This window comes from Pan paniscus, chromosome 4, assembly GCF_029289425.2.
Source record: "Pan paniscus chromosome 4, NHGRI_mPanPan1-v2.0_pri, whole genome shotgun sequence".
Classification (NCBI taxonomy): Eukaryota; Metazoa; Chordata; class Mammalia; order Primates; family Hominidae; genus Pan; species Pan paniscus.
In genome coordinates, this window is record NC_073253.2 from 31,640,050 (window position 1) to 31,658,591 (window position 18,542).

General features: G+C 36.8%; 1 protein-coding gene across 4 annotated transcripts in view; it reads left to right on the top strand.

Moving 5' to 3' along the window:
- The window catches only part of HAPLN1 (hyaluronan and proteoglycan link protein 1), an 83,682-nt gene that overhangs the window by 58,162 nt on the left and 6,978 nt on the right, over positions 1-18,542 (top strand). For all 4 annotated transcript variants that reach the window (XM_003822242.7, XM_034959842.3, XM_034959839.3 and 1 more), the window contains one exon: positions 9,873-10,244. In XM_003822242.7, coding sequence (XP_003822290.1) covers positions 9,873-10,244 — 372 coding nt within the window. The remainder of the gene's footprint in view (positions 1-9,872; positions 10,245-18,542) is intronic.

The window sequence follows — 18,542 nt, forward strand, 5'->3', positions numbered from 1 at the left end:
TTACCACATCAAGGCACATTTCCAACAATTAAGGAGTGGTAGATAATTACAGCCTAATGAAGAAGAATGACTCATGCTAATGTTTTCGTTTCCCCATATCCTTTGAAACAAACCTCTAATATAGTTAAACTCCTAGAGAGTATGTTTATATTAAGAATGTCACTCAACATATTAGTAAAATATTCTAATTTTATTTCATTTTCTTTGTGTTTTCTAGGTCTAAAACATAAGAATTAAATGCTAGTTATTTATCCATAAATCTTTGATAACGCAGAAAAATTTTAATTCTGAAAATTATTAACCAGAGCAGACAACTCTAAGTTGACAAAGATACTAAGATTATTTTTACTTCTATAACAAGTTACATCAGAATTAACAATGATAACAATAGTAATAAATTAATATTAACATTTAAAATCACTTACTATGTGTATTTCTCATAAAAAGTTCATTACCTGGGTCATCTCATTTAGCACTCACCATAAAGATGGTTAACCAGCTGGGCATGGTGGTTCACGCCTGTAATCCCAGCACTTTGGGAGGCCGAGGGGGGCAGATCACCTGAGGCCAGGAGTACAAGACCAGCCTGGCCAACATGGCAAAACCCCATCTCTACTAAAAATAGAAAAATTAACCGGACACGGTGGCGGGTGCCTATAATCCCAGCTAAAAGATGGTTAACTTTCGAAATTGAGAAAGGTTACATAGCTTGTCCCAGGTCACATGGTTGTTAGGTGGTGAGGATGAGATTAAACTCAGGCAGGTTGGCTCTTGTGCTCCAAACCCATACATGAACACACAGCAACATCAAAGCCTTTTCATGGCATCTTTTGCATGATGCAATAGGTAAAAATGGTCCCCATTTTATTCCATTCAATTTATATAACTACGTTTCAGAAGAAATAAAATCACTAAGAGAAATAAAGTTTGGTCTTGGGCTTTAGAGAAGCTTTTCTGGGCTGGGTGCCGTGGCTCACGCCTGTAATCCCAACACTTTGGGAGGCCAAGGCGGGCAGATCACGAGGTCAGGGATCGAGACCATCCCGGCTCACACGGTGAAACCCTGTCTCTACTAAAAAATACAAAAAATTAGCCGGGCGGGGTGGCAGACGCCTGTAGTCCCAGCTACTTGGGAGGCTGAGGCAGGACAATGGCGTGAACCCGGGAGGCGGAGCTTGCAGTGAGCTGAGATCGTGCCACTGCACTCCAGCCTTCGCAACAGAGCAGGACTCCGTCTCAAAAAAAAAAAAAAAAAAGAAGCTTTTCTCACAGACCACCATTGTAATTCTTAACAGGGGTAAGAGGAACAAGGAATGGATGGCAACTGCAAATATACACATTCCACATCCACCCCAAATACAAACTGTCTGAAACCCCCAAGGAAATAGAGGAAGGGGCAGACAGGAATTGAATACTATAGATACAGGTAGATATAAATGTAGATATAGATGGATAGATATAGGCACAGGTATAGATATAGATGATATAGATATAGATGACAAAGACATAGGCATAGGTGGAAAGATAGTGATGTTTGTTTAAAAAGGCTTCTAGAATAGTAGTCCTGAAATGCACTCCTGTCTTGCTAAGAATCACTAGATTAGGCGATCCTCAAGAGTTGATGAGATGTGAATTTCTCAGGAACCAACACTTTCTAGGAACTGCCTTCTGGAAGAGCATGGTAAAGGAGACAGTGTAGAAGATAGAAGCTGTTTTGTACACCAGGCACATTTTAGACATGTAAATATTTGCTAGTAAGAGTCTACACCAGCTGGGCACTCACTATAGGCCGGGCACCAAGCTAAGTTTTCAATGTGAATTACTTCCTTTAACCCTCACAAGAACCCAGGGATGAAGATGACTTACTTCCATTTACTGATGAGGAAACTGAGGTACAGAAAGGTTAAGTGACACAATGTAAGAGATATAGTCCATATGCTTAACTAATACTCTATAACTGCTGAGAAAAGAAATGAAGTAATGAATGTGGAAAGGCAGAAGCCACAAACAACTTTATCAACAGAACAGAGTTAAACTTCCTCCTCACACTTTACTTCTTCCTGCTAGAAAAAAAAGATTAAGAAAAGAGAATTAAGAGGAGACAGAATATTTATCAGAATATTATCAGAGTTTCTGGTGTACATCTCAGAACAGTGATTTTTAAACTATGTTCAGTTGACTTCCTAGAGCTCCTTGGGGCCTCGTGATGCCCATCTCAAGCAGAGAGGCTCACGTTTATAAGATTACATGGAAAAGGTTTGTCTTAGATATCCTTTGCGGGGGCAAGGAATTCCACTGTTCTTGAAAAACTTTTTTTAAACATTGCCATAGATAAACCTCCAGGCTCCAAAATAGTGATAGAATTTATCTTCATTTTTTTACTATGAAACATGGATATGATCATAACATAGTACCCATTCATGATCAGCATCACTCAAAACAATACTATATTTTGGTATTGAGCAGTTTCCCATCACATAATCCATTTAGCTCTAAGGAAAGAGAAAATGATGGATTTGGTCAATACCTACCAAATCATAGCTTCCTGGCATATCACATGTGATAATGCAGATCTCAACAGGAAGGCAAAACATGCCATTTGAGAAATTATAAAAACACAATTTAGCTGTAGATTGATAGGAAAGAGCAGAGCATGAAGACTATACAGTGGGTGCAGAGAAGGTAGCCCCTGGCAGGGTTGGGAAGTGGGCTGGATGGGAGGAGTACAATCTCGTAGCCTGTGAGACCAAAAGGCAGGTCACAGATGATGAAAAACAGCACCAATCACTTTATATCAAAGATCTCCACTTATCCTATTTTCAACATTAGATTTTTTTCCTTTATGGTTCAAAACTAGACAACAATTACTATCTTCAGCAATAGTATCTTTAAAAAATAGGGAAATGTGATACCATGTATTTCGTGTTTTAAATACATGTTTAAAGATAACATTTTTAGTAACACAGCAATAGGTATACTGAGAAAATATAATCCTTCAATTATAATAATATAGTATAATTATGGCTACCAGCTTCTTGTGTTGAGAGACTCTAGATAAAAGGTTCTTGTCTATTTGTTAAATTCCCTCAACTTCTACATTTATTTTTATAAGATTTTTATTTAGTTTATGCATGGGTGGTACATTCACATGGTTTAAAATTTTTTAAATATGGAAGTGTACATGTGAAAATCTCCCAAGCCTTCCTCTACACACTTTTCCCCACAGCTTCTCATAGTCTACCAAGGCTGTTAGTTTCTTGTGAATACTTTCAGATATACTTTATGTCAAACTACACTACACAAACTTTTGAATTCTCATAAATGGTAAGAAGCACACATACTCCTTTGTATCTTCAGGTCAAAGTTTAAACTTCCAGGTGAAAGCAAAGATGTGCCAGAGAAAAATTCCAGATTTTTTTTTTTTTTAAGATGAAGTCTCGCTCTGTCACCCAGGCTGGAGTGCAGTGGTGCAATCTTGGCTCACTGCAACCTCCGCCTCCCAGATTCAAGCGATTCTCCTGCCTCGGCCTCCCAAGTAGCTGGGATTACAGGTGTGCACCACCATGCCTGGCTAATTTTTGTATTTTTAGTAGAGACGGGGTTTCACCATGTTGGCCAGGCTGGTCTCAAACACCTGACCTCAGGTGATTCACCTACCTCTGCCTCCCAAAGTGCTGGGATTACAGGCATGAGCCACTGCACCCAGCTCTAGGTTTCAAATTCAAATAAAGTAGGTGAGGGCACAAGGCAAGAATGAGATCATTTTTCTACTACCTTTCTTACTGTCTTCCCTTCTAGAGACTCAAGATCCTCTGCATTCAAGAATAGCTGGGGAAGCAAGCTAAAACTTGGTCTCTGATAAAAGTAATGAACTCTTCGAAAGAACAGTAAAGGCTGGACGCGAAGGGAGAGGGTTAGCATGGATGGAGGTGGGCACCTGGAAAGGTTTCTGATGCGATCTGATTAGACACATTAGAATCATGACCAAAAGATAGGTTCTTCTGCTCCAGGTGAGCAGTTTCAGGAGAAATTAGATTTCTTCCAGTCTTAAGGAAACAAAATAATGATAAAGTTAAAGGTTAATAAGTGAGGCACTCTTTATTTTCTAAATTTTGTGTCCTGCTCAAATGTAATGTGTAAAGTACGAGAGACAAATGTTTAAATTACGTATTCTACTTAAATATGGTGTCTTTAATGTACATAACTGTTTTTATAAAGTGTTTTCATTTTAGAGAGGTAGTATGGTGTGAAGCAAGCTCAGATATCCATGTTTACTGCCATAGCCAGGCCCAAGCTATATGCAGCACTAGTATATTTCAGTCACAGACACTTATTGCATCAAGCACTATGTTGATGCTGGAGAAACAACATAAACAAGGCAGAGTGATTGTTTGCAATAGACCATGGTAAGCACAGTGATGGACACAAATCCATCCTGGCTGCTCATTCTCCTGCAGGCTTTGGCTACCCTAAGGAAAATAACAGCTTCCAAAGTGTTAGTATTAAACATCCAAATCTGCCAAAGTGTTAACAAATGTCACAAAATAAAGAACTGTTTTTAAAACCTTGTGCATTTTTTTTTCAAATAATTCATTATGGAGCTGACAATTGAGTCTATGTCTATCAGTTTGGAATGTCAGAAAGAAATTAACTTTCTGTTTGGGATGATGAAAAAGTTTTGGAAAGGGGTAGTGGTGATGGTTGCATAACAAGGTGAAAGTAATTAATGGCACTGAATTAAACATGGTTAAAATAGCAATTTTTTAAATATATATTTTACCACAATGGACAAAATTAAATGATGGTGGTAGAGTATTTTCTTGGAGAGATTATTTTTAACGTTCTTATTTAGCCATCTTAAATACATTCCCCAGTTGGGTTTTTTTTTTTTTTAATTATTATTGATCTAGGAAATCCAAAAGTCTCGAGTCTAGTTCATCCATACACCAGTGGAGAAAGTAACCAACATCAAGCCTGGCTAGCTTGCACCATCCTCAATTCATTTTAAAAAGACAAACTTGTTTTTTAACATTGAAATTTTGATTTGTATCAGGGAGGTTCCCAAGGGCTTCACTTTCAAAATGAGTGGTGTAAGGACCATGAGAATGGAGGGATGAAAAAGTCTTTCTAATGGGAAAGGCTTTCTAGAGAGGAGCGAGGAAGCCCCCTGACAACCGATCATCCCTGTCTTTCTCCAGGAGGGCTCCCAATTTCATGTAATGTCATTGTTTCCCATGATGATTCATAAAATGTATAACTACAAATGACCTAAGTTTAAGATATGACTTTGTATGGATTAAAAACAGAAACTTTGTGGCTCACGCCTATAATCCCAGCACTTTGGGAGGCTGAGGCAGGTGGATCACCTGAGGTCAGGAGTTCTAGACCAGCCTGGCTAACATGGTGAAACCCCATCTCTACTAAAAAATACAAAAAATTAGCAGGGTGTGGTGGCACGCACCTGTAAACCCAGCTACTCAGGAGGCTGAGGCAGGAGAATGGCTTGAACCCGGGAGGCAGAGGTTGCAGTGAGCCAAGTTGGTGCCATTGCACTCCAGCCTGGGCAACAAGAGTGAAACTCTGTCTTAAAAAAAAAAAAAAAACAAAATCAAAAACACACACAAACTTTGATCCATCGCACCCTTTCCTTTTTTCTATCACCTAGATTTCTGTGGGTATAAACCGCCAAATAAATTTTTATGCTTTTAATAGGACTAAGAACAATAGGCAGTGGTCCAATGTCATAGTTTTAAATTGTTTTTCTCCAGTTGTGCTTGTCCTATTGTTTAAAAGTCTTCATCTAAATTTCATAGCAAGTGTAAAGATCAGTTGTTTGCTCATGCCATTGCTTTTATTATTGGGTGAAACTAAATGATGTCCTCTGGATTTCACAGCAGAATTTGTAAGATAATAACGAGGCACCAGCGGTTCAGTGAGTCCCCATTAGTGTTCTCACCAGGCCCTGCAGTTTCCCCTGGAGACAACTCAGCTTTGAAGGGCATCAGATCTTTCAAGTCATTGTCACTAATGGAAATGGGGAATTTATTTACTTGTAAATTGCACTTTAAAAAATTTCAGTCCCCCACTGGATATCTTCAATTTCCCCAATTTCAACATACAGCCTCATTTATGGACAAAATTAAGCTCTTCAACACTATGCAAGTGTTTATGTGCACCTTTTCACACTGAAAGGAAAAGGAGAAATGGTCACTTGTATGCTACATAGTTTTATTTATTTTCCCATGTTTTTTTTTTTTAAAAAAGCAATACTCATTCTAATGATCAAGGTTTATTTTTATCTTTTGCATTTCAATTGCTATGCAACAGCCTGCTAATCAAACAGTTCTTTTTTTTTTTTTTTTTTTTTGAGACGTAGTCTTTCTGTGTTGCCCAGGCTGGGGTACAGCGACACAATCTCAGCTCACTGCCACCTCCACTTCCCAGGTTCAGGCAATTCTCCTGCTTCAGCCTCCCGAGTAGCTGGGACTATCGGCACGCGCCACCATGCCTGTCTAATTTTTGTACTTTTAGTTGAGACGGGGTTTCACCATGTTGACCAGGCTGATCTCGAACTCCTGACCTCAAGTGATCTGCCCACCTCAGCCTCCCAAAGTGCTGGGATTATAGGCGTGAGCCACTGCACCCAGCCCCAATCAAACAGTTTTGATTTAAACATTAATTTCAAACTGATCCAGGAGTTTAAATCCAATTATCAGATTCAAGACTTTCTCTAGGCAAAAGTGTGCAAAGTTTGTAATCAACGCCTGTGGTTCCCTTTCCTCTGTCTTCACTCCTTTCATTTCCCTGTCTAATTCAGTGTGTTTCCTGGCTGGTCTCTGTGATGACAACCTGTGACATAGCACCTGATAAGAACTGCAAGCTCAAGATTCTCATGAGGTAGATTTATCAGAGTCCAACAGCTAAGGCATGGGAGAGCCTGCAATAGACCACTTCTCCAAAATGCTCAGTGCTGTGTAATCTGAAGTGTAGATCTTCTAAAAGCAAACAAACAAACGAAAACATTATTCTCAAGGCCATGTTGGAGGTTTAGCCTAAGGAACCTTAATGGCCTTAGTCACTAAATATGTTACATACCTTTGCTAGGGTTCTTTGAATTTCAGCCAGAGACTTCTGGCATCTATTACTTCAACACACACACACACACACACACACACACACACACCCCAAAACGAATGAGAATGGTAGAATTTTATACATTTCGATAGGCTTGTTAAAAACTATTTTGGGTGAGGGTCAGTGGATGTTTGGTGCCTGCTTAATTTTCAACATTATACCACACAAGTCATCCTCTATTCACAATGCTGGAGTAGAAATAAAACAAAAACAAAATCAGAAACCTACACTTCTAAAATACTGCAAGATGGTTTACAGTTAACCACAGAAAAAAATTAGAAGTCTGAGTCCCTTATACCAGAGTTTTGATCTTTGCCTTAACCCTTTAATTTATAAAACATTTAGACCTTGTGTTCATTCTGGAACAGTTTATGATTAAACTAAACCTCCCAAATTTCCAACTCTCCTATTTCCAAGTCTCACAGGTGGCATTTTATGTATTTACATTTTACTCCACATGATTCAAAACTTTATAAATAATTGAAATTATGGAAGACTAATATATGACAAAATTATGCTCTATATTGGGCAGTATCTTAGTCGGAAAATACTGTGTAAAATCTATGCAGTAGGAACAGTTTAGTAGTTAGTGTACACCTCGTATTGGTCAGCCATTATCCTAAGTGCTTTATGTGTATTAGGTTAATTGTATATTGTAGGTAATAGTATCTGTAATTCACATATAAGGAAATTAGGGCTTAGAGGCTGCACAACTTGCCCAAGGCTACAGAGCTAGTAAATTGAGGAAGTGAGGTTAGACCAAGGTCTATGTCACATTAGAGCCCTTGTTCACAACTGCTATGATATCCTCTATGCCAGTGCATTTAGGCATTATTTTTGATTTTGAACTAAACAACTGAAAGAATAATGAAACTGAGACCTATTTTAGCTATGTGTCATATCTAAACTATGTTTCAGTATGGGAAGGCCCAGCTCCTGGAGTGTTCCCACACACCACCCTTGCCCCCCACAAGATACTGGTGAGGAAATGTTCCCTATGACCCTCAGGCATTACTGAGAAATCTTAGTCAACAGCATTTTTTCCTCCTCCTAGAAAGAAGGCACTAGAGATGTTTCAGTAGAAGTTGGATGCAGGCATTGTGGACATTGTAAGGAAAAACTTATATGTAGGGTAGAATTACATAGAGTTATGTTTTATATCTTGAGATTCTATGGTCCTAAATAATGAGATCAAGAATGGAATATAAAGGAAATGCTTAATGAGCTGGATTTGTGATTCCTCTTAACTAAATAATAAATGAAGCCATTATCCTCGCATTTCATTATCTATTCAAAGTGAGGGGCATTGATGGCTTTGCTAAACTTTTCAGCTTTTTGAGGCTTGGGACTCACTTATAAATGAAATGATATGCTCATTAAAAATATTAATTCTGATTGCTATATGATAAAAATAGAGATGCTGTGTCTATTTTTTGGATACTTTCTATTTTAAAATCCAAATCCTATATTTGCCATTCAATAACTGTGTGTCTCAACATGGCTACTCTTCCCAGTGATTTGGACATCTTAAATGATTCATGGCAAAGGATTATTCAACACCTATCTGCCCAAGGCAGGAGGTCTGCAGAGTTGTGTGAAGAGCAGCTTTGGTATCTATTAAAAGCTGTGTATAGACACAAAGATATCCGTATCCAGGAGCTCTTATATCACTTTCTCATTTTCAAATCTTGCACATCCTCAAGAGACACTGTCAAGGTCAAAAGCACAATGTGCTAGCCAGGGGGAAACCCCAGAGAAAGCCAAAATCTGAAAATAACAGCTGGTATGTAGAAAATGGCAGACCTGCTGACTTGGCAGGCTCAGGATATTGTGGTGCTCTTTGGAAGGCAATAGAGTCCTTGGAGGAAGGACTTGGAGGAAAACAAAAGGACAAGGAAAGGAAAGGTGGAAGTAATAAGATAACTGCAAAACAAGACATAGCAGAAAGCAAAGAGAGAGAATAGAAGGATATTTAAGGGAGTAAAGAAGCAAATAATTATTTGGTTAATCAGAAAAGAAGTATAACTTTGGATACGCTTTTAACATTCAAATTTTGAGGAATACATTTCAAAATCTTCTGGAATTTGTCGAAAGCATTTATTAAAATTACCTTTGTCTAATCTTTCTGTGAAAACAAAATACATATTTCGTGAAATATTTCAGAAGAGTCTAACACAGGTGTATATTTGACTAGAAGCCATAAATGTGAGGATATTCTGAGTTCTTTGGCCAGAACAGTACAATGAAAGTGAATCATGTTGCTTCATATTTTGCCTGTAAGTACAATGTAAACTTATTGTATTAGAAAGCCCAGCTGGGTTTACCTTACCTTGAAATGTTTGGGTTTATATTGACGAACCCATCATGCAACTCTCTCACTTCTCTTGGTCTTGTTTCTATATTTTTGATATTTAAATGTAGAAGAAAAACTTGAAACAATAATAAATAGAATTTATTATGAAATCATTCAGATGACTATGGAGTTTTATATCCAATATTTCTTACTGACGATAATGTAACTTCTTCCCCTTTGGTTTAAAATACATGACTACTTTAGAGATATCTTCTAGTTATTAGAGGTCCCTTTCTATATGGTTCAAAAGAGATTACGTAGAGAAGCTAACCACTCAAAGCTATCCTTTGTCAGATATCCTATATATGTGATATATTTCATTTTACAAAAATGTCTGAAAGTATATTAATAGTTATTTTCTTTTTTTTCCCCTTTTTTATTATAGCAGAAAATGGCCCCCATCTACTTGTGGAAGCAGAGCAAGCCAAGGTGTTTTCACACAGAGGTGGCAATGTTACACTGCCATGTAAATTTTATCGAGACCCTACAGCATTTGGCTCAGGAATCCATAAAATCCGAATTAAGTGGACCAAGCTAACTTCGGATTACCTCAAGGAAGTGGATGTTTTTGTTTCCATGGGATACCACAAAAAAACCTATGGAGGCTACCAGGGTAGAGTGTTTCTGAAGGGAGGCAGTGATAGTGATGCTTCTCTGGTCATCACAGACCTCACTCTGGAAGATTATGGGAGATATAAGTGTGAGGTGATTGAAGGATTAGAAGATGATACTGCTGTGGTAGCACTGGACTTACAAGGTATGTATCTATAAGTCATGTTCAACGTAGAAATGGTCATTAATAGTTGCTTTTTTTTTCATGAAGAGTAATGTCTAGTGGTTAACACCGTAATAAAGTGAAAAACCAAAGTCCTTGCCTAGCATCTTTTTCTATTCTTTTGTATTCTATAGTCTGCCTATGATTCCAGCTTTCATGTTTGAAATGCATACACAATGCTTATGTGCAAAATTGAAGCTATTCGTAACTAGGAGAAATGTGCAGTGGAACTGAATTAACAGTTTTCAGATACTGCCTTATGCTATTCAAAATCATCTAAATTCCATTATATGGTTATTGAGAAATTCAGACTGTGTACTTTTTTATTTTGTTTCTAAAATTATCTCAGTTTCAAAATAATGGCATGTTTTGTAAAGGACATCTGCTAACTAAAATATATGTAATTGTAGTCTGTAAAATGACTGCAAAACCTTAATTCAACAAAAAAGTAATCTCTAGCTTTCTTTAAATATTCTTCTAAAGAAGTGATTTTGTAATGGTTTAGAGTCGCTTAGCCATTCGGTCAAGGCATTTTGTGGGAGAATTCTATTTCTTAAATATGTAGGCCATTCAATAGGTTCAATAACCAACATGTGTACAAACCTGTACAATAAAAAGTGTCCTTGCCATCCTTGCCTCCCCTCTGCCCAATGTCCACCCTCTAGAGACCCTCCTCTCCTTAGTTTCTCATGGATCACAGGACACCTTATTTTTTGTAAATTTCAGCATTATTTTACACTGAAGGGTGGATTTTGGCAGCATTGAGAGAATGCTTTCCTTCCTTATCTACATAAAACTCTAAGTGTATGCTTGCTAGAAGCTCCTTTTACCCCTGAGGACAGATTTGTGGCTTTGGGAAAAATATCTGTTTGGTCCACTAGCATATCACTATTTGACCTTTTGAATCCCATACAATCCTATCACATATATGGAGATTTATTTGCTTTATACATCTAATAAATTGCACAACATCATAAAGTACATTTTTGTGACCTTTCGTTGTCTCTCATAGGTAGTTCTTGGCCCCTGAGTACATGCCACTTTTGCTTTAAGTTTTTATTGATTCACATTAATATCCATGAACATTGGCATTATTCAGGATGGAAGGAGTTGACTTAGAGAAGACAGTATGTCATCAAATATTAATTGAAACTATTTATCAAAGAGGCATGGAAGGTTGGAGAAAGCCTTGAGCTAGTAGTATTAAGAGGCTTAGGTTCACCTCAGCTCTGCCAGTATCAGTTTTGTAACTGGGGCAGATAACTTATCCTTAAACAAGTTTGAATTCTATTATCTGTTGTTACTTTTTCTTCTAAAACCCTATGTTTATATAGCAAAATATTTCCTAAACTTAAGTAATTCACATGCAATATTTACTGTCTATGTTTATTTTACAAAATTAAACTCTAAATAAAAAGAAACCAGTATAACTTACCAGAAACACAAGGAAATAATAAAAATACATACAATAAAATAAGGTCACTGTTTTAAAGGAGCTTCAACCTATGTTACAGTATAATGCATTATAGGGTCAAATCAAGGCTCCTCCAAGACACAATTAGAGATGCTGAAAGGGGACTAAGAAAATAATTTTTGGTGGATCACAAGGTCAGAAGATTGATACCATCCTGGCTAACATGGTGAAACCCCGTCTCTACTAAAAATACAAAAAATTAGCCGGGCATGGTGGCAGGCGCCTGTAGTCCCAGCTACTCGGGAAGCTGAGGCAGGAAAATGGCATGAACCCAGGAGGCAGAGCTTGCAGTGAGCCGAGATCACACCACTGCACTCCAGCCTGGGCGACAGAGCAAGACTCCATCTCAAAAAAAAAAAAAAAAAAAAAAGAAAAGAATTTTTTTCTCCTAGGCTCTGCACCATTGCAAATCTCCAGATTCTCCATGCTTAGGGAACATTCCCTGCCATATAGAATATATGCATATGAGCTAAGTAAATGTGGTCCAAGAAACCAATTTAATTGATACATATTTTTACAGGTGCTGTTTTGGTGCCATGAGATGGAAAGAATTCCAATCTTTGCTCTTTTCATTCAACAATCTTATAGTCCATTAAAGATTCTCAAATAATTTAATGAAATAAGGCAGAAGTCAGTAAAATAAGTAGGCACAAACAAATTCCTATAATCATATGTTCTATTTATTTTGTTCATGTTCAGTCAATCTTCTTTATAGATGAAGCTTAAGACAAACACCTTTTCTAAGATAACATGGCTAGCTCTAGTAAGAGCTAGAGCTGGAATTTGATACCAAAGGTATTGTCTGAAGCCTGTGCTCTACTCCACTGTGATTTAAGGGTTTGCAAGAAGGAGAAATTTTCTTTTGGTAGAGGAGAGGCTTTAAAAAAACAGGAGCATTCAGCTGCTTCAGGCTTTAGAAAATTCTGAAAGTCTCAAAGTTATTGGAGCGATAAGCTAGGACCTGTCCTGTGCTCGTGGTAGCTGTTAAATCTGCCTCCTCCATGATGTTCTCATAGCACCTTATGTAGACTTCCATTATAGCTCTGATCACATTTTGTTTTGTAAATATTTGTAAACTTCTTTGTCTGTTAAACATGATCTACTTGAGGACATTCAAGTGCCAAGAACAGAATTCAGGCTCAGTAAATAGTTTACAAGTAAAAGAATGTTTGATACAAAGTGTTTAAAGTTTCAAATACAAAAAAGGGTGCATGCAATGTGGGAGTCATGGAAACCATTCTTAAGAAAGAGACACGGCCGGGCATGGTGGTTCACGCCTGTAATCCCAGCACTTTGGGAAGCCAAGGCGGGTTGATCACTTGGAGTCAGGAGTTTGCGACCAGCCTGGTCAACATGGTGAAACCCCATCTCTACTAAAAATACAAAAATTAGCCTGGCATGGTGGTGCGTGCCTGTAATCCCAGCTACTCGGGAGGCTGAGGCAGGAGAATCGCTTGAATCCAGGAGGCGGAGATTGCAGTGAGCCGAGATCGTGCCATTGCACTCCAGCCTGGGTGACAGAGCGAGACTCCGTCTCAAAAACAAAAACAAAAACAAAAACAAAAAAAACCAGATACTTGATTTGGACCATGAATGTAAGCCTTTCAAAAGGTAATGAGCATGAAAAAGCAGGAGAGAGGGCATCATAGATAAGAGAGAGAAATTACTCAAAGCAAAAATGTGAACAACAGATACCACCGACAGCATTCCAGCTTGCCTGCATTAAGTCTCACGTTGGTGACAGGGTGGGATAAAAATGTTTAACTTTTCATTGTCGCTAATTTCAAACATTTGGAAAAGTAAAAGGAATAGTGTAATGAATCCATATATCATCATCCAGCTTCAAAAAGTATCATGATATAGCCAATCTTATTTTATTTTGCTTTCTTACTCCCACTACCACTGAATAATTTTCAAGAAAAACTCAGATGGGATATTATTTTATCTAAATATACTTCAGAGTAAGATGAGGATTGATATTTCAAAGTAAAATTACAACAAATTAAGATAGCCACAAGAATAAAATAAAAGCCATAAAAATAAAATTTGAGAAAACTTGACATAAGCTAAGGACACTCTCCATGTGTTCTGGGATAGAAACTCAAGATGCAGCAGATTATATGCATAAGAGTTTGAAATCTGTGCTGAACCACACATGGCAAAAGACATACCTTCTGGTTATCATTTATTAGCTCTCGTTCTCATTTTTAACCTTTTTCATTATCAGTTACATCCTTACATGTGACTATCTACCAATCAGGCAGTGGTACTCAAACTCCCTGTCAGTCTTCTAACATGCACCAAAGGGCCAGGGAAGCATCTCATTTTAAATGCCTTGACTGAGCTGCTTTTCCAACTGTAATTGCACATTATCTTTAATTGAGTTGGTCCTTTAATACCAGCTTAAATGCTATTTACACTAAAGAATTTTACCAATTAGAAAAAAAAATTCTTCATGTAGCCTAAATTATATAGCTCCTATTTGTATTACAAGCTTTTATTCTGCCTTAGATTCAAACCATATATATATCCAAACTACATATATTTATTCTGTCTTGGATTCAAACCATATATATATATATATATATCCTGTCAAATATAGGAAGAGGCCACATCCATACCTATATCCTAGAGTACCAAGCACAGTGCCTTGCATTAGTTGTTAAGAACTGTCCATATAATCATACTGACAAAAAAAAAATTGTAAATCCTTAACAAAGACTGACCTCCATGTGAGTTGGAATTAGATATGGAAACACGGCATTTTCATACAGAATCTTGGATAGGGCAGAGCCCTCTGACTGCCACCAATTACCTACCTAGAAATAGCAGGCAACAAGCAACAAGCTTTATACAGATGTAACAAAAGAGTGTCACTAGGAATTTAGGAAGAAGCTTGGACTACAGAATCAGCAATTCAATTGAGCACAGCAATCAATAAATACACAAATAATGATATGAAAAACATGACATTTATGCTTCCAAACTTCCATTGTATTTATCTTCCATTGGTGAAAATGGGGCTAAATATACAAAATTATAGTCTGAGAACTATCAGAAATAGAAACGCAATTTCAGATATGTGCATAGCACTGATAAGCACTATGACAGGCACTAAGGAAGGTAATATTATTTATGCTACATGGTCTCTGCCTTTTTATGACTAGAAATATTTACTTTATGTAATTATTAAAGCTTACTTTAACTTTTATGTGTCCCTTTTGATTATATTTTGACATATAAGTATGGAGGATAAATTAGTCAGATATTCCTTGGACAATCATACCACCTTCTTTCCCATCCATAAAAGTTTAACTTTTTTTATTTTTGCAACATTGGATAAAAGCAACCATTTGCTCCAGAATTCAGCTGTAGGAATTGCACATTTTTTCTACAGAGCCAAGAAGGTTTCTGCAATTGGATGTTAAAATCTTAACTAGCCAGAAGTGTAATAAGTAAACAAATAAAATACTAACAATAATGAAGTTCCAAAAATGGCCCTGCTTGTAAGATACATCTTACTGTTGAAATGTGTATGTGAAATTTGTAGAATACAAGGAAAGTTTTAAAACTTTGAGTAAAGCATAGAGCTTTACCTTGATTTACTTGGAATATGTTCTTTCCAGCACATCAAACAGTAATTCAAATTTGTTAAGTAAATCTTTTGAGCTGATACAACACTTAGTTGACAATTCTTACAATTGAAAAATACTAAAATATTAACATAAGTTTCACTTTGACTCTAAAAAATGATTGTATGAAATTATGTTAAATTTGAAAACAACTCAAAAATATATAGCACTGGATGTGGAACTAAATCGTATTTAAGTAATGTTCAGTGGTTAATCAAGGACAAATTACTAGAGAAAAACTTGTCCCGATGTTTATGAGAGTCCACCGAAATACACTACAGTGAATTTAAACCTGAAAGATTTTCCAGGTCTTTAAAATTAGTATAAATTAAAATATTCTGCATTCTCCAATGTTACCATCTTCAGCCATTTTGGAAATGGAAGTCAACCCCACTGGTTTCTTTCTCTCCTCAGGTTGAGATACTTTGAGATTTTCTGTCACTTAAGATCTAGCTAAAAGGAATCTCTACTGAATAAATCGAATATTTTCCTTTTCATCAGCACTCCCAGGGTTGCTGAGGAAAGAGGATAAAAGATATGAGGGACCAGGGCACCATGATAGTTATTTCCCAGCACTCACTGGGTTCCCAGCTCAGTGCCTGGGCAGAGCCCTCCTTAGATAGAACCATCTCCAGGCCTTCCCTCACCCCTCACCACAGGAGTTAGTGGCAACCAAGAGAGGCTTTTACTCCTTCCTTTTAGCTCTGATTCAGCTTATAGATCCTTCAGCCAAGAACCTGAGAAGGCAGAATGAGATCAGGAAGCCTTCTTGGATCTCTGCCTTTCATGGATGGTGCCAGCTGGATTGCCCTACAGAGACAAACGTGTCCTACAGAGGCCTTCAGTGGATGTGACTTGATTTAAGGCCATTGAAATTTCTTCTTGTAGAGTCTTCTAGGACAATTTATTAAAGAAATATTTCCTGTGTACTGGTTATGCTATTAGTGAGTTTGTACATCATCTTGAATAGCGTCTGCAGTCTCATAAAATAGCACATGTTTTATAACTCACCAAATTACTGTGTCAGTGGGACAAATGTTTGCATTCCAGATGCCAAAATACTAGTTATTTCTAATTATATTAAAAAATTCAAGGCAAGCCCTTGAATAATGATTCAAAATTACTTATCTTTTAATAACCATGGGAGAAATACTTTGACAGTAGTCCTTTTCAAAGTCCAGCAAGTGATGCAACTTTGCTTTCTTATGTGGTAATCCTTAGCCTTTAAAGAAAATGGGCAGAGTGTTTTGAGACAGCTTGGTCACCTCCCATAATTATTTGACCAAAAGAAATGTTTTGGAAAGCCATACACCTTCCTAGGCAAAATCAAATACGAAGTCACACTGTTTACATTTGCTAAGGAACTTTTGTCCTCAAAATATTTAACTTAATTATTTCACATTAGTCAATCAATGGATGTCTATTCTGTACCTACCTTTTACAGAACAAGCTTAGGGAAGTTTTTTTTTTCCTGTTTATAATAAAAATGTTTCAAACCCCTTACTTTCAGTTTGCAATATATACATGTGGAAGTTGAAAAATAGTAATGGAAATACTTTTAAATGAAAGCCCTTGTTTTAGTCCTGCTATTTAAGGGCAGGGAAAAAAAAATAAGATTAAGGGCTACATTAAAAGTAAACATGCAAGAGTACCATGATGCTTTCTATGGAGGCGTGCCTCACTGTACAGATCTGTCTTATTAATCTGAAATAAAGTTGTTTAATTATTTTCTTGTTAAATATGCAAAGGAGTCCACTTTAGCAGGGGTATCCAATATTTTGGCTTTCCTCGGCCACATTGGAAGAAGAAGAACTGTCTTGGGCCACACATAAAATATACTAACACTAATGATAGCTGATGAGCTAAAAAAAAAAAAAAAAAAAAAAAAAACAGAAAAGAAAGAAAGAAAAAGAAAAAAGAAAATCACAAAAAATCTCACAATGTTTTAAGAGAGTTTACAGATTTTTGTTGGGCTGCATTTAGAGCTGTTCTGGGCCACATGTGGCTCATGGGCCATGGGTTGGACAAGCTTGTTTTCACGTTTCTCCAAATAAGAATCCCCCCTAAGTGAAGGTTACTTATCTGCAAGTTATTAGAAGAACATGTAAAAAGTTATATATCTACATTTGAATAATTTGTTAATATGCTTGTTTATACATTTAAAAGACTACATAAAACTAATTACTAATTATACAGGAAAAACACTAAGAAAAACATTGTGAATTTTTAATTAGCCATTGGTACTTACTGTAGCTACACATATTAAAAGGCAAAGTGTTTCTGAAGGCAATTTCTTTTTAATATGCCCGAATGAATGAGGCTTCATCCTTTACATATTCTTACTCTTTACAGGAGTTCAAATGCAAATAAGCTTCACCTCCCTGCACTTGTAGTCTAAAAAGTAAAAGGGGCGATCAGGTCCATCTCAAAGGTCACACGTAATAGCCTCCCTGGGCTGATCATTCCCTCTCCTTGTAATTGCAGTATCCTGAGTAGCAGTTTAATTTTCATCAAACATCGGAGTCGTTTAGTTGTTTGACAGGAGAAGAATAAGGTTGAAAGCCTCAAGTGAAGGATCTTGCAGCTTGTAAAAGCAATTTCCAAAAATGAAACCCATTCATCGTAAACAAAAGCACAAACACATGTAGCAGTTTATAATGCTTTTGGTTTAATCTCAATTAGTCTTTCTCCCCTGGACTAGAAATCCAGTATAGTTTGCCATTAATTTATTGAATCTGGTTTTGGACAATGCTTCTGTAGTGTAGCTGCACGTCCTGGTACTGTATCCTCTGACTTTATTTTCCATGTATTACAAAAGGAAAAAAAAATTGAGATTACACTGGCATAAACTCTAGTTTTCACAGTTCACAGCTACTACTTGTGCAGTAATTGCTTTATGCGGCTGTAATCCATAACCTGTGAAGACAGCACATCATCTAAATCCCATTCCAAATAATATTTGTGTAGTGTTAGCTGTGAATTTACCCTGTACAGCTGTATCTCTATAAATATAATTCCATGTATTAATAGTCACAGAAAGACTATAAGTGAGCAACTATTTTTATGAAACGCACCACTATGGATAAATTAACTTTTACAGAAATCTTGTTTACTGTATGATATTCTAAAACACTGTCAAATAAAATATATATCCAAAAATCAAAAAAAAAAAAA